This window comes from Podarcis gaigeae (assembly GCF_964106915.1).
Source record: "Podarcis gaigeae genome assembly, chromosome: 9".
Classification (NCBI taxonomy): domain Eukaryota; kingdom Metazoa; phylum Chordata; class Lepidosauria; order Squamata; family Lacertidae; genus Podarcis; species Podarcis gaigeae.
The window spans coordinates 50,721,909-50,736,115 of NC_139685.1; the positions used below are offsets into that span (position 1 = coordinate 50,721,909).

General features: G+C 41.0%; 1 protein-coding gene across 2 annotated transcripts in view; it reads right to left on the minus strand.

Moving 5' to 3' along the window:
- Positions 1 to 6,203: 6,203 nt before the first annotated feature.
- AFG2A (AFG2 AAA ATPase homolog A) overlaps positions 6,204 to 14,207 on the minus strand; it is a 156,660-nt gene continuing 148,656 nt past the window's right edge. For both annotated transcript variants that reach the window (XM_083755538.1, XM_083755537.1), the window contains exon 16: positions 6,204 to 9,114. In XM_083755538.1, the coding sequence (XP_083611664.1) occupies positions 8,938 to 9,114 (177 nt within the window). In that variant the 3' untranslated portion in view covers positions 6,204 to 8,937. The remainder of the gene's footprint in view (positions 9,115 to 14,207) is intronic.

Consider the following 14,207-nt stretch of genomic DNA (forward strand, 5'->3'; position numbering starts at 1 on the left):
ACGGGAAAACCTGGGCTGGATTTCTCTCTCCCCCCCCCCCCCCCCACGTTTATACGTCTTGCTTATTCTTTCCCATTCATTCATGCGTTTACCAGTGTTTGTTTACCAGCTTTCTGCGTTTCTTTTGCATACCGGGAAAAAAAGCGACGCAGACGGTCTTCCCCTATGGCGTTAGTCATTCACAGACTGTGGAAGGTTTATGGGTACAAAACGCAAACCCAAGTCCTAAAGTACCTAATAAGATGACTTCACCCCGAACAGTTCTTTTTTGCTCATTCCAATGACCTCTGTGTACTCACGAGGGGGGGAGGGCTGTTCACCCTTTCCGTCAACAGAGCATACACGCCTATATTCAGAAATGTTCCCCATTGACTTGAGGCACATTTAAATCCAGGTAACTGGGTATAGGATTGCAGCCTTAATTCTTGTGATTATAGAACCAGAACCTGGTCATTCTTTCAAATTAATTTACCTAGAAAGAGCAGGCAATTTATTTATTTATTTATTTATTTATTTATTTATTTATTTATTTATTTATTTATTTATTTATTTATTTATTTATTTATTTATGTATGTAAACACTTTATCTGTTCCTTAACTACAACAGTCTCCTAGTGGTTTACAGAGATTGTGCTCTTATAGAACAATAATGTGCATGTTTACTCAGAAGTAAGCTGCACTATATTCCCTAGTAAATGTGCATACAAGTCCAATTAAATTATGCGAATATAATTTTGACTCACGAATGCTTTGCATGACAGTGCTTGTTTTATTTATTAACTTTTTTTCATCCCCTGGAATTGTACAGTTGTGTAAAATAGAGTTAGATTTAGTCAAATAAAATTTGCTGCTCACAAATGCAGTAAAAAAAAAAAAGCTGAGGTAAAAGTAAATTACCTGTCCAGCCTCTAGGTATATAATGGGAATAAGCACCATCTTGCTCTTCTACCCAGATAGCAAAATGTATTGGGCCTGTCATAAACAACTAGCAATCCCTCCCAATTTCAATAAAAATCAAGCCCAGCCCTATTAGCTTCCTGTCAAATTTGATTGATACCAACGCAGTTTCAAAAGATATAATTTTGAATCAAGATGGTGGATTCAGTCTTAAGAGGGGTCTAAATGCTTGCAGTTTGGAACAGTTCAGTGAACCATCTTCATTCAAAATGGCATCTGATGGTATCCAAACACAGACCCAAAGTTGCTGCTCAATCTTCAGAACTGACATGCCAAATTGGGTGACAATATCTTCAAAGGTGTCCAAATCAGTTCAGTTTGGAATAGTTCAGTCTGCCAACTTGATTCAAAATGGTGTCCAACAGTATACAGTCATAGACCAAAATCTGCTCCTCCATATTAGCATAGTTTGGAATGTTTCGGTCCACTATCTTGATTCAATATGGGGTCCAATGGTATCCAAACATAGACAACATCTGGCTCCTTCATCTTGGAAAATGTCATGCCTAATTTGGTGGTGATATTACAAGAGATTTTTGAGTGCAAAGAGGACAGACGGACAAGCAACTTTCCAAAATACAGTAATTGTGCTGCTGCTACTACTACTACTACTAAAGTCAGGGGTCACACTTTCTAGGGCTATAGAAATTTGTGGCACGTTTAAGGACAGATTTGACTGTACTTGTATTCGCTGGGAGAATGATGAAAGGTGGCTGCTCTAATTATAGTTGATAAAGGCACCAGAGGAAATCTATCATGACTGATAAATAGCACATCACTTCAAAAACAACCGAGGTAGAAATCTTGCCCATTTTTCCTCAAGCAGAAGCCACTCCCTGGGTGTGGAGTAAATTATCAAAGGAAGTGAGAGAGCTTTGCACTAATTTAAATAGATTGCTTTGTGTATGTTTATATTGTCCATTCACTAGTGAAGACCTGGGATCTTTCTAATGAGGCTGTCTGGAACAAATCAGTTTACGGACTCTTATAACATGCCCTGCATCTCTTAGAACTGGAATGTCCATTATCCTTTAGGTGGTGTAATATGTCACTGTCAACTGAGCAAAGTCTCAAGGTACCTCAGTGCTGTGCGTCTGTCTGTAGAGAGAATCAGGTTTGCTATTTTGGCACACTCCAAATTTGCCAAGCCTTCTGCTACTCTTTACTAATCCAAACAGCCAACAGAAGGTTAGCCCGTGCATTGTAGGTGCCACAATCCACATAATTATCCTTCGTGTGCTTCTGCACCTGGAACAAGTCCTCGTCTGATGGTGATATAATAAATTTATTAATCAGGGATAGAAAATCAAGGCTGTTTTCTGTGGGCAAGTCCAGACAAGTGCTTTTTCTTGCAAATTGGGTCACTCAGATCACATTTTTCTGTGTGCATGATTGACACACGGCCCTCCACACACTTTTTCATAGTTATCATTCTGCTGTTTCCCATCCACAACAGTGGGCGGTCCATGATGAAATATTTCCATGCTCTTTTCTAGCCCCTCTCCTCAGTTACTCCTCTTCCACCCCCTGTTACATTTTACCATTCGGAGCATGTGTGCAGGTGTTTCTGCACCTGTGCACACACACACCTTTAAAGTAACTTCCCCCCACAGGAAGAGCACTATAGCACACATTAACAGCCCCTCATTACTTTCATTTCCATTAGAGTTTTTAAAAATTAAGTATTACTATAGAGGTATTGTGCAAGACTGATATTTTGCTATGCCACAATTCTGATAGCTGTTGGTTCTGATAAGGAGATCTTTGGGCAGTTATTATCACCATTCTGATTTATGCCCTGTGATTAGTCTCCAAGGCAGGCGTCCTCAAATGCGGCCCTCCAGATGTTTTCAGACTACAATTCCCATAATCCCTGACCACTGGTCCTGATAGCTAGGGATCATGGGAGTTGTAGGCCAAAAAACATCTGGAGGGCCAAGTTTGAGGAAGCCTGCTCCAAGGTAATTCCCCACATGTGTTGAAATCTTCACAGAACAGTACTGCCGAACTACGTTGATGAAATCCCAACATGTGCTCAATGTGCATCATGTGTAAATGTGCATGCTGCTAGGTTATGCTCAGGTAAAAAGCAAGTGGAAGTTGGGGTGCAGCAATAGGAACCACCCAATGAAACACCACCACACATGTGACATCCTCCTCCCCTCCAAAACCCCAAAATTGTGCTATTGAGTTTTCACAACAGCAGTGGATGTGTGGATAGATAATGGATCATTTTTGCTTAGCGGTTTTTCCCAGTAAAAGGAAATCTGGAATAAAAAGCATTTTGATGACGACAACATTCTATAACAGTACAAAACACCTGCACGCATGAAGTCCACAATAAACCTGCATCTGAAAGCACCTGTTGCCACAGCTTCAAGCTTGAAGAATGGTTTGTTTATTTAAATTATTTCTAAACTGCACTTTGTCCAATGGATTCCAGGATGGTGTAAGATAAACATAATCCATGATTCATACAAATACAATAAAAACAGTACCCATGGGTGAGCAAATGCTACTTCCCTTTCTATGCTGCTTGTCCCAATCTGCTTAGTTCCTGCTTTCCAGACGACAGTCCCTAGCCCTGACTAATTATGCTTATACTTCCTGTCCCCTCACCATTCCTGACAGCAAAGCAGTGACATCAGAACTGTCCTAACAGCAGCACTGACAAACCCCTCAGCCTCAGCATATGTGTATGATGCTTCAATTGTGCATGAACATGTAGTATAGATTAAAGATTCTGCCCTTTTGATGCCACAGAAAGTGGGACATGATGGTTGTTTATTGTTTGAACACTTGTGGCCAAATCAATGTAGTGCCAAATAGGCAATTGCATTTCTTACTTTTAGACATAGCCCTCAGGGAACAAGGCCTCAGCATTTTTCATGGGATCTGAAAAAGACAGTTGCCACGGGCCATTTCAACCATATGGCAGTCACAAAGGATTGGTTTAAAGCTCATTAATGCTAGCTACATATATATATATATATATATATATATATATATATATATATATATGGAGAAAGCTTTACTGGATTGCCTAATTCATGTTAGTCAACGCAAATAGTTACCAATATTATTCATGGACTGGGATTCACAAATAGCACATACAGGAATCCGGAACAGTTGACTTGTTCTATGAATGGCATTCTTATCACTAATGAAATTTGAATTTGCAGTTGACTCCTGGAAGGCAGAAAATCTTACAAGGATTTGGAAGCAAGGGGAGAACGTTCAAGCTGAGGGCAGAGACTAGTTTTTTCCATTCCTTCCATGTGCATGATGTGCAGCGGAAATGAGTTGCTAATTGCTGTAAATAGGGATTCATTGCCATAAGCACATCTGTCAGTTGATCAACACAAGGGCAATGTGGGAACATGCACATCTGGCGGAAACTACCACTGGTAGTATTTTAGTACTTTATTAACACTCCTTCGTTGAAGCAGTTCCTAGAATGAATATACAGATCTTGACTCATGAAAAGGAGAACTCATAAATATGAGAAGCAGGTTCGCCCAAAAATACATTATATGATCACGTAGTTATGCATCTAGAAAAAGTTTACAATGCATTTGCATGCACGCACAAAGAAACACAGTCTCTTTATACACACAGGCAAGGAACATGCAGAGACGTACAGTTCCTCTCACGCTCATACAGAAAGCTCTCCCTCCATCTGACTCTGCTGCAGCTGCCACAGCTATGGATATTGCTGGGATATTGCTGAGCTTCTAATTTTGCATTACACATGGACGCGGAGGGGAAGCAATGGAAAACTAGGTGGGTGTAAGCAATCTGACTTTTGTCTCCCTCGCACAGCAAAAGCGCCCAAACCAGCCAGAGAAGTCTGTATGCTTTTATCTAACCAAAGAAGAATTCTGATTATGTACTTCATTCACCGGTTTATATTCCTATAACTTCCATCAAAACCTAACTGTTCATGCCATTTATTTACAAAACGTTCAGCTGTAACCTGAAGCTTCAAGTGAGACCACCATGGAAAAACAGACATCTGAAACTGCCCCTTCCCTTTTGCTGAAAAAAAGTAACTACCTAGGGGTAAACCTTACTTCGTTTTTTTAATAGTTGGGAAATAATTTACTGCAACAAGGATTTAGCCTCACAATGGTAATAACTGTGGTCAAAGAAGTTAAAAGATCCCACAGCATTTTGTAGATTTGAATGCTGAAGGTGGGCTATATAGGATTTTTCTCCTGATGACAATATACCCATAAACACCCTCCATCCCTTCCTAAATCTATCCCTCTCTTCCTTGCTAATTTCTTTCCACTCATGATAATAAGGGGGGGGGAATCCTCCTGTTTTAGAGATTTATGCTCATCATAATCAATGTCTTGCAAAATTGGTGCAAAAATAAAAATCACCCCAGCACTTGTGTTGTCTTCCAATTCTTTCTGGGAAAGGAGAAGGCAGGGCGGGGCTTAACAAAGCTTTCTGTGGTCAATTGTGTTATCGAGGCACTTGGCACTACCAGCTGATTCTGACCTACTATTAATCTCTCAGGAAAATAAAACACTCCTTTGTAGTTAAAAGTCTAACCAGTTACTACTGTGCATTTTCTCTCAGTAACAGCAGCTTTCACACAAAATAGAATCAGACGGTGATAACTAGTTGTTTGAGTGTTGCTCAAAGCAAATCAATCAGTTTAAGTAATATTTCTCCTAAGTGACATAAATGCAACACATATTATCAGGTTTGTGCCTCTAAGCTCAGTCCAGAAAAATGAGATGCTACATGCTTGTGACAGTATCTCCAATACCGAGAATATGTAAAAGTGCACCACTGTTTTGACAGTGGTTTCAAAACTACAATAAGCAAACATCAAAACAAAATGACATTTTGAAATATTACTTTGGGATTGTGGTTCTTTTATACCAAAGGAACACAGAGAAAGATAGTGTAAGAACACAATTAACCAGTCTGGCAAATTCAATTGGGCAAATGCATCAAGATTATTTCAGTCTTTTTAGGGGGTGAAACTAAATTTTTGCAAATTTCTCCAGCAAGCAATCTTAAAAATATGTGTGAGGAATTCAAAACTGCTATTATTTTTGTGATTGGACAACATTTAGGTTGATAATCTACCTTTGATTATAAAGTATATAAGCTGCTTTCAGAAAACCAAATAATTTTATCTTCTGAAAATGCCAGGTAATGCTAAATACATACATACATACATACATACATACATACATACATACATACATACAAACAACTGTGAGTACTTGGCAATCATTTTTAATTATTTCTATGCCATTTTACACACATTTTTCTTACGAAGCAAAACTAAATTATACTAATTTAACCAAAATATATTTTGAATTCCCAAGTCATGTTATAAAATTTTAGCACCCCTCATCTTTGGAATTAGAAAGTTGAAAAATCCAACCTACCTCCAGGCATCAAAAAGAAAAGAAAAGGAGAATAGTTTAGCAGTTTCTAAATTAGTATTTATTAATTACACAAAAGCAAGATTAGGGTACATTGAAACAGTGCCTTTGGGTTTTTCCTTTTACTTCTTTAAAATAAATCCAGCGTTAGACGCTCCATCGTCATATTTGGAACAGTAGCTCAATGTCTTTTAATGGGGGGAAATGCAATTTAGGATGAGGGTGAAGACAGATGAAATGTTTTCAGCATGGTGGAAGTGGTTTGAACACATAATTGCTCCATTTGTTTTCAGGGCAGTGAAATGGGCATTCAAACCACATCCATTTCTGTCTTCACCCTTACGAAGCTTCTAAGAACACTTACATAAGTGCTGGTTTGTCATCTTTGGTCCGACAGGGTCATCTTTGTTTTGCTTAAAGGAAGTATTTTGAGTGCTGTCCAAGGTTATATGTTCAAATGCATCCATGCAATCCCCACCCCCTGTAGCCACTATTCCAATCTTGGAGAGAATATTGAACTTTCCAAGGTATGTGGTGGAAGTGGTGCTGAAACATTTCAGATGAATAAATTACCTGTTGTGTGGTGGAGGTGGAATTAGATGAACAATTTTGCAACTAAATGTTGTATATACATTGGGGAGATGTCCCTGGGAATGCCTTATGAATCCTATGCATGTTTAGTTGGAAATATATTTCACTGCTTCCAACAGGCTTAACTTCCAGGCTGTGGGTAAGATTACAGCCTCAGCATATGGTGAAAGTGCTGGAAAGGAGACAAAAGGCTGTATCCTGTGCTGCATGAGCAGCGTTTTGCAGGAGCAATGGGATGACTGCCCCCTCCTCTCTTTCCCCCTGCATAAACCCCAAATCCTCCAACCATCCGGAACTGGTTTTAAGGATGTGCAGAGCACTGTTCAGTCTTCCTTTGATGGAAGTTGCTGATATGGCCCACATAACTCTTAAATAGTTTTGTAGAAAATGGAATTTCAGGGAACTCTGCTTTTATTGCACTTTGGTGGGGGAAAATGATATACAAGTTTTAAGATGGAATGAATGAAGGTAAACTGCAAGATAAAATGTAAAGAACAGCATGCGCACACACACAACTCCGATATGAATTCCCATAGATGGAAATGTTATAAAATTATGATTAAAATTTTGGCAGCAGCAACTCAGGTATGATTGTTTTTTTACTTAAGGGCAGGCATGATGCCTCCTGCACTTTCCACCACTGCTCCAACTCAAGCCAGGTACATTTCAGGTTATCAAGTTTCACAACAGGAATTTGGAAGAAAAAGGCCTAGCAATCTTTGCCAAATGCAATGTCTCTATTGAGTGACTCACTCTGTTGCCCAGATTTTTCCTAATTTGGGTACAACAGTTGGTACCTGAAATAGACCTGATTAGAATGTAGATACTTAAGGCCCAGGATGAGTAATAAATCCAAAATAGCCAACGGAGCAGGACCAGCATGTGGGAGAGAACGAAAAAAGAAGAGGAGGGAAGTGTGCCAGCAAACCTGACAAATTAGCGAGTTCTTCTTCGTGTAAAGCCTGCTGGGCCATCTTAAGGAGTGGCAGCAACAAACTAGGAAGTCTCTCTAAGCACGCACGTGCTCTGGCAAGTATGAGTGCATAAACATCTTTCCTGAGTTTCGTGTTCAGGAAGCGCATTGGGCTTCGTGACAAGTTACACCCAGAAACAGTGTTGGCTTATTTGAACACCTCTCATGGAACTAGGGTCCTGGAAAAAATCTGACTTCCTCTTCCCTTTTGTTAAGGGTGGGCTGTGGGAAGTGGTCTTGAGAGAGTAAAGGAGTAGGAACTGGGAGCCAGGAGAAAAGGGCAGTCAGGTTCTATGGTTAAACCAGAAGGCAGGACCAGAGATCACATCAAGCACCAGGATAATTCCACGTCCCTGGCATGTGCAGGACTATTGCCAAAAAACACTTGTTGTGGTTGGGCCACGTGGACAGAAGACGAGGAGTCCGTGTGGTGTGCCCTGTATTGGGAAGTTTTTAATGTTTGATGTTTTAGTATGTTCTGTGAGCTGCCCAGAGAGGCTGAGGGAATAAATAATAATATTATTATTATAACACCAGACCGCTCTGCAGCGGAACTAAACTGAGGTTCATGCTGCTTCTGCAGCAGCAGGAAGGTGTGGGAATTAAAGGGGGTTTAAAGAGATCTGATGAGCACCCATCAGTCTTTGGAGGCCAGCTATGAAGAGTTTAGGGTCCTTAGCCTGGCTATGGAGCATCCTTTTGGATAACCTGCCCAAACTTGTGCGTCCCTGAGCAAGGTTAGGTCAGGTAGGTCTCTTCATTTACCTATCTGTGGGGAGCGGACAGGGAAATTTCTGGGACACAGAAGAAAGGCACAGAGTGCCACATATGGCACCTGAATTCAAGTTCCCCCAAACTCTGCTTTAAATTATTTGTGTTAGTTCTAAAGCAGAGAAGGGGAACCTGTGGCCTCCATACCTTATTGGATTACAGCTATTCAGCTTATAAAAGAGCCCATGGAGTCACATTATACAATGTACAATTGTTAAATAAATCAGTTTCTCAAAGTGAATGTAGCCCACTCTGTTGATGATAGCCGTCATAGAACTTCTGCAGAGAATCTGGAATTCGAGGAGTCACAATAGCTAAGGCTTGTTGGAAATGCCGTCCCATAATGCATTTTGCTTGTATATCTTCCTGAAGGGCAAGAAGCGCAGCTTCCCTACAAACCGCAGATATCTGAAAAAGAAATATATGTATTTAAATAACAAGATTTATTGCTGGAACATTTTATCTGCTGAGGACTGGTGGCAGAGGACAGACGCAGAATGAAACAGAAGGCCACATTCATAATTTTCTTGAGTGTCCATGGAAGCCTCTGCAAAAAATTGTTCCAAGCCTGGCAAAATCCACCACCAACACATTTACGTTCTGATGTTTGTTATTGCAGCATACACTGCCCTCTTATACAAATAAAATATGCATATGGCAGATGCTCAATCAAAAATACACCAACTGATGGCAAACAATTCAGTAAGCATTCCAGAAACGAGAGAAAGACTATCAAATCATTTGTGACTGCTTTCTTGTCTCATACTGTAACTTTTTAAAAAAAGGTGGAGGGAAGGGGGAAGGAAAAGCATACAATTCAAAAAGAGAAGCAGGAAGGAAGAAAAAGTGTGGAAAAGAAGACTACTAATATCTTAAAGCCTGAGATGGGTTTTTAAGCTCCCTGGACTTCAGACAGCGGAAACAGCCTCATGTTAATGTCATTCTAAAGACACATTACTGTGGTGAAAAGCGCTTGAGGAATGAACAGGGGGACCACGATTTTCAGTGTAAGAGGGAAAACAGTGATTGATATTGACTGCACCCTTGTGTGTCTAAATGAAAGAGCCAGCTGAAATGCATTTGTCAGCCATTCAGTATATTTTCCTTGTTTGTTCACTTGCTGAAAAGACTTCCACCGCCCATGCAGGACTAATGGCTGCCAACGTCTTTTAGTAGCTTTTTAGGGGATTTAGCATGTGTTTAGCATGCCTTCAGAGAAGAAGAAGAAAAAGCATGGATTTGGACATCTTTGTCAAGTTACTACAATATTGCTGTTAGTTCTGATCAGTGCTCTGCTGTTCTGCATTTTAATGCTTTAGAGCACAGTGAAGACCTTAAAGCAAAAAAGAAAAAAGAATCACACACATTGCCACCTCACAGGTTAAAGTCTATGTATGCAAGTTAACGGAGGGAGCACAGCCACAGGAACCCATGCTTATTAGTTCCTAAACTCAGAAAACACCCCACAAAGCCTGATAATTTCTCAAGTAACACATAGAGTACCTTGATATGTTTTCCTTGTTTGCTCACTTGTTTTTTTGACACCAAAAGGCAAACCTTTCTTATTCATGCCATTGCATTTACAACTCAAAATGAACATGAACATCAAAAATCAGAATTGTGTGTGAGCAATATATTCTTCCAGTGGTCACATGAACTCAAAGGTCACGTGAAGAACACTCACGACCAGCTTTTCTGCTACGTACTTCATGTTTCCAGTGATTACGTCAGGGGTTGTAAACCTGGCCCCTACCGCCCACTAGTGGGCGTTTCAGCATTCTAGGTGGGAGGTAGGGGGTTCTATGGCACAAGTGAAATCCTCCTTCCATAGAGCACTGGTGGGCGGTAAGGAAATTCTACCATCAAGAAAGATGCATTAGTGGGCGGTAGGTATAAAAAGGTTGACTATCCCTGGATTACGTAAACAGTGTTATAAGGAAAAACTGATAATCAAAACTTGGGAACTCCCAGAAACTGAGAACAGGAGGTACACAGTGTTGCAACACTGCATCCAGTCTCAGAGCATCCGTAACGGGGTGATGGAGGTCTGCCCAGCAATCTAAGCAGGGGCATTTGAGTAACAATGACACATACATATCGAGCATCGAAGTATTTGGATTATTTCTGAGACTGATCCAGTGTGGCCTTCACTGGAGAAGATGCAAATGAGGCTAGGTAATAGATGAATCTCACATGTAGAGCAAGATGCTCAAGAGGGATGAAGCCTCAAAGTATAGAATGGGTACTAACTATGCCTTTGGAATAGAATAGAATAGAATAGAATAGAATAGAATAGAATAGAATAGAATAGAATAGAATAGAAATGCAGACAGCAGTGAAGAGAGGAGACATTTGTACTCCTATGCACTCTATCATGCACACTAACCCAAAGTACTGTGGATGACATGCAGCAGCTCATGGCTTAGCACATGCAGCTGCCAGTGAGTGGTGGAGGCTCAGCACTGCAGAATGCAGGCAGAACATGCAGGCTCAAGCAAGACTTTTAACCTCTAAAATTCCCAGCCAGGTCATTCATGCAGTTCAGCAAGCCTACTTCCCACAGCTTGTTGCCCTGATAAAGAGGCGGTTGCGGCCAGCTAGCAGCAGCCATCCCATGCCAGGGTCAGCAGTGAGTGGTGTGTATACATGTGGGTGAGACGCAATGTCTGCCTGTCTGTCTCAAGACAGTCACATCCCACATGTCAGCATGCAGGCAGAGAGCAAAGGCGCTGCTTCCTGCATGTTCAATTTCTGAAGTGCTTACTATTTGCTCATCTACAGACTGTAGCTTGGATCACTAGTGATCCCTCAACATGCATTTTCAGCTCTCGATGTTGTGTATTACCTGACTATCTTTGACACAAGCTAAGCCTCATCTGTAAAAAGGGAATTTTTTTCCTGGAATGTCTTCAAAATGCTTACGTCTCCAGTAATATTAAGTGTATGCATACAATGGTTGGTGACAGGAACTTTACACACAATCATTAAATGTGCTTCTTAGATGAGCATCTTCTGTGAATTTTGCCCATTAAAAATGGGATGCCAACCCTAAGCAGCATATTGAGCCCTGCTGTTGGGCTCTATTCAGGTGCCAGAATGGTTTATTTCAAGAATCAGCAATCCTGTCTATTAGGATTCAGCCAGTCAACTATTTCGGAGAAGGGAAAACGCAACAGTGGTGATACTTGCTTTAAATAGCAAGATCTGATAATAAGAATATGTTATTAATGCCTATCTTATTCCTGGGCATGTTTTGCAATAACAATCTTTGTGTGCGCATGCGCGCGCACACAGAAGGAGAATAATTGACACTTGACATTTCAACAGGACTAACATGTCCCAGCAAAAATGCCACATGAACAGTGTGCATCACACATCCATGCAATAGTAGTATAGCCCTAGTTTATATATCTATCAGTGGGAAATTTGTCATTTATTTTAGTGAGGCTTAGAAGACACCCGAGATGTTTTGATCTCAAATTATTTTCTAAAGTTATTAATGAGTAAAAAAGAACACACAGAATAGAGACCAATAGTAATATTTAGAGAAGGGGTTCTAATTATGTCGATCATTTTCAGCTTCCTAGGTGAAAAATACTCTCAGGTATCAATTATTATACTCCTGAAGCCATGGACTGATAACCTAACAATTCATCTGCCAGGATGAATCAGATGAGATGAATAGCTGATTCAGCTTGCTTGAGTCAGGTCCATTGTGGTTTTAAGCACTAACTTTTTTCCAAAGGGCTGAAAGTCCTTTTCAGCTTCTTTGTATTTGAAGTGCTCCCAAAAAAACTTTAAAGAATATCGAGAGACGGGGCGGGCAGGGTGGTAGTGGGGAGAAATGAGCTTCTGTGTTTAAAGTCTTAGGTATTTTTTAAGAGTGGCTTGGTTAATGCATCCTCTGCCGGGAACACCTGTGAACTATTGAATTTAATTGGGCTGCAGCTGGTGCAGATTGTATGTGCAGCGACTGGCAGCCCGATAAGCCCGTCTCTTACATTGTGTTGCATTTTCCTTTCCCTTTCATTCAAGCTTGTCATCCCCCCCCCCAGCCCCCACCCCCCCAGATGGTTACAACAGACCGTGTGAGAAAGGGATTAGGGACCTGGAGCAGATTGGCATCCTGTGGTGGTTTGTGAATAGTGCAAATTGTGGAGCTTTCCCGGATGACGACTACCTGCAAGAGTGCGGGCCAGCTTGCCGCACACACACTCCTAAGCACGTCTAAAAGTAGGATTAGAGAGTGGGAACATCAGCTTTCCCACTCAGCATGAAGGACCGTGAAAAGGCTTCAGAATTAGACCTTTCAAACAATGATGAAACCCCACGGGTCCAATCTGAAAAGGTACCCCCCCAACTCAAGTCTTTTCTGTGACTGACTCTTACTAAATCAGTCGTATGCACCTGCTTACATCACAAATAAGCCCTCATCACAAATAAACCCCAAATCCGACCCTGAATAAAAAAAGTCAACATAAAGGAGAGGAAGTTTAAGGCTGCCATGGTTTCTCTGGACAAGGAATTAGGAGGTCAAAAATCACAATTTGTTACTTAAGATATCTCTCCTACATCCAGCTAAGAAACTCCATATAACCATAGCCTGCTCTAGCTTCAGTCTTCTTTCATTCAATAATACTGAAACTCAAGCCAGATAAGACTGAAGCATTGCTAATCGGTGGTTCCCTAGACTGAGTGGATATAAGGCGGCCTGCTCTTGATGGGGTTACACTCCCTCTGAAGGAACGGGTATGAGACATGGGGATTCTTCTGGATTCATTGCTATTGCTTGAGGCTCAGGTGGCCTCAGTGGCACGGAGTGCCTTCCATCCACTTCAGCTGGTGGCCCAGCTGTGGCCCTATATGGACAGCAATATTTCTGTTGTCTGTGCTCTGGTAATTTCTAGGTTAGATTACTGCAACACGTTTTACATGGGGCTGTCTCTGAAGATGGTTTGGAAATTTCAGCTGCTGCAGAATTCAGTGGCTAGGTTGCTCACCTGGGCAAGATGCTTCGTGCATGTAACACCAATTCTTCCTCGACTACACTGGCTGCCAATTAATTTGCAGGCCTAATTCAAAGTGCTGGTTATGACCTATAAGGTCTTGAACAGCTGAGCACAGCAGCACCCCAAGGACCTTCTTGCTCCATATGAACCAATCCAGACCCTGCAATCATAATCCGGGGCCCTTCTTTATGTGTCTCCTCCGTGAGAGGTCAGGAGCAAAGGGGAGGCCAATGAATAGCCGTATGTCAAAACTGAGCCCTTCTATTTGATCTTACTGAACGTATTAAATTATTAAGCCTAGAGGAAAACACACATATAGGATCTCAGAACTCCATACCAGCTTTGAAGAAATACTGAAATTCTCAACAAAATAGTAGTAATTTATGCCCTAAAGCCACAACTGAAGGCTAAGTGACTCTGGGAGAATATTGTCATATGAACTTAAGTTTACAGCTTTTGCAAATATCACATGTACTTTATAAAAATAAGATC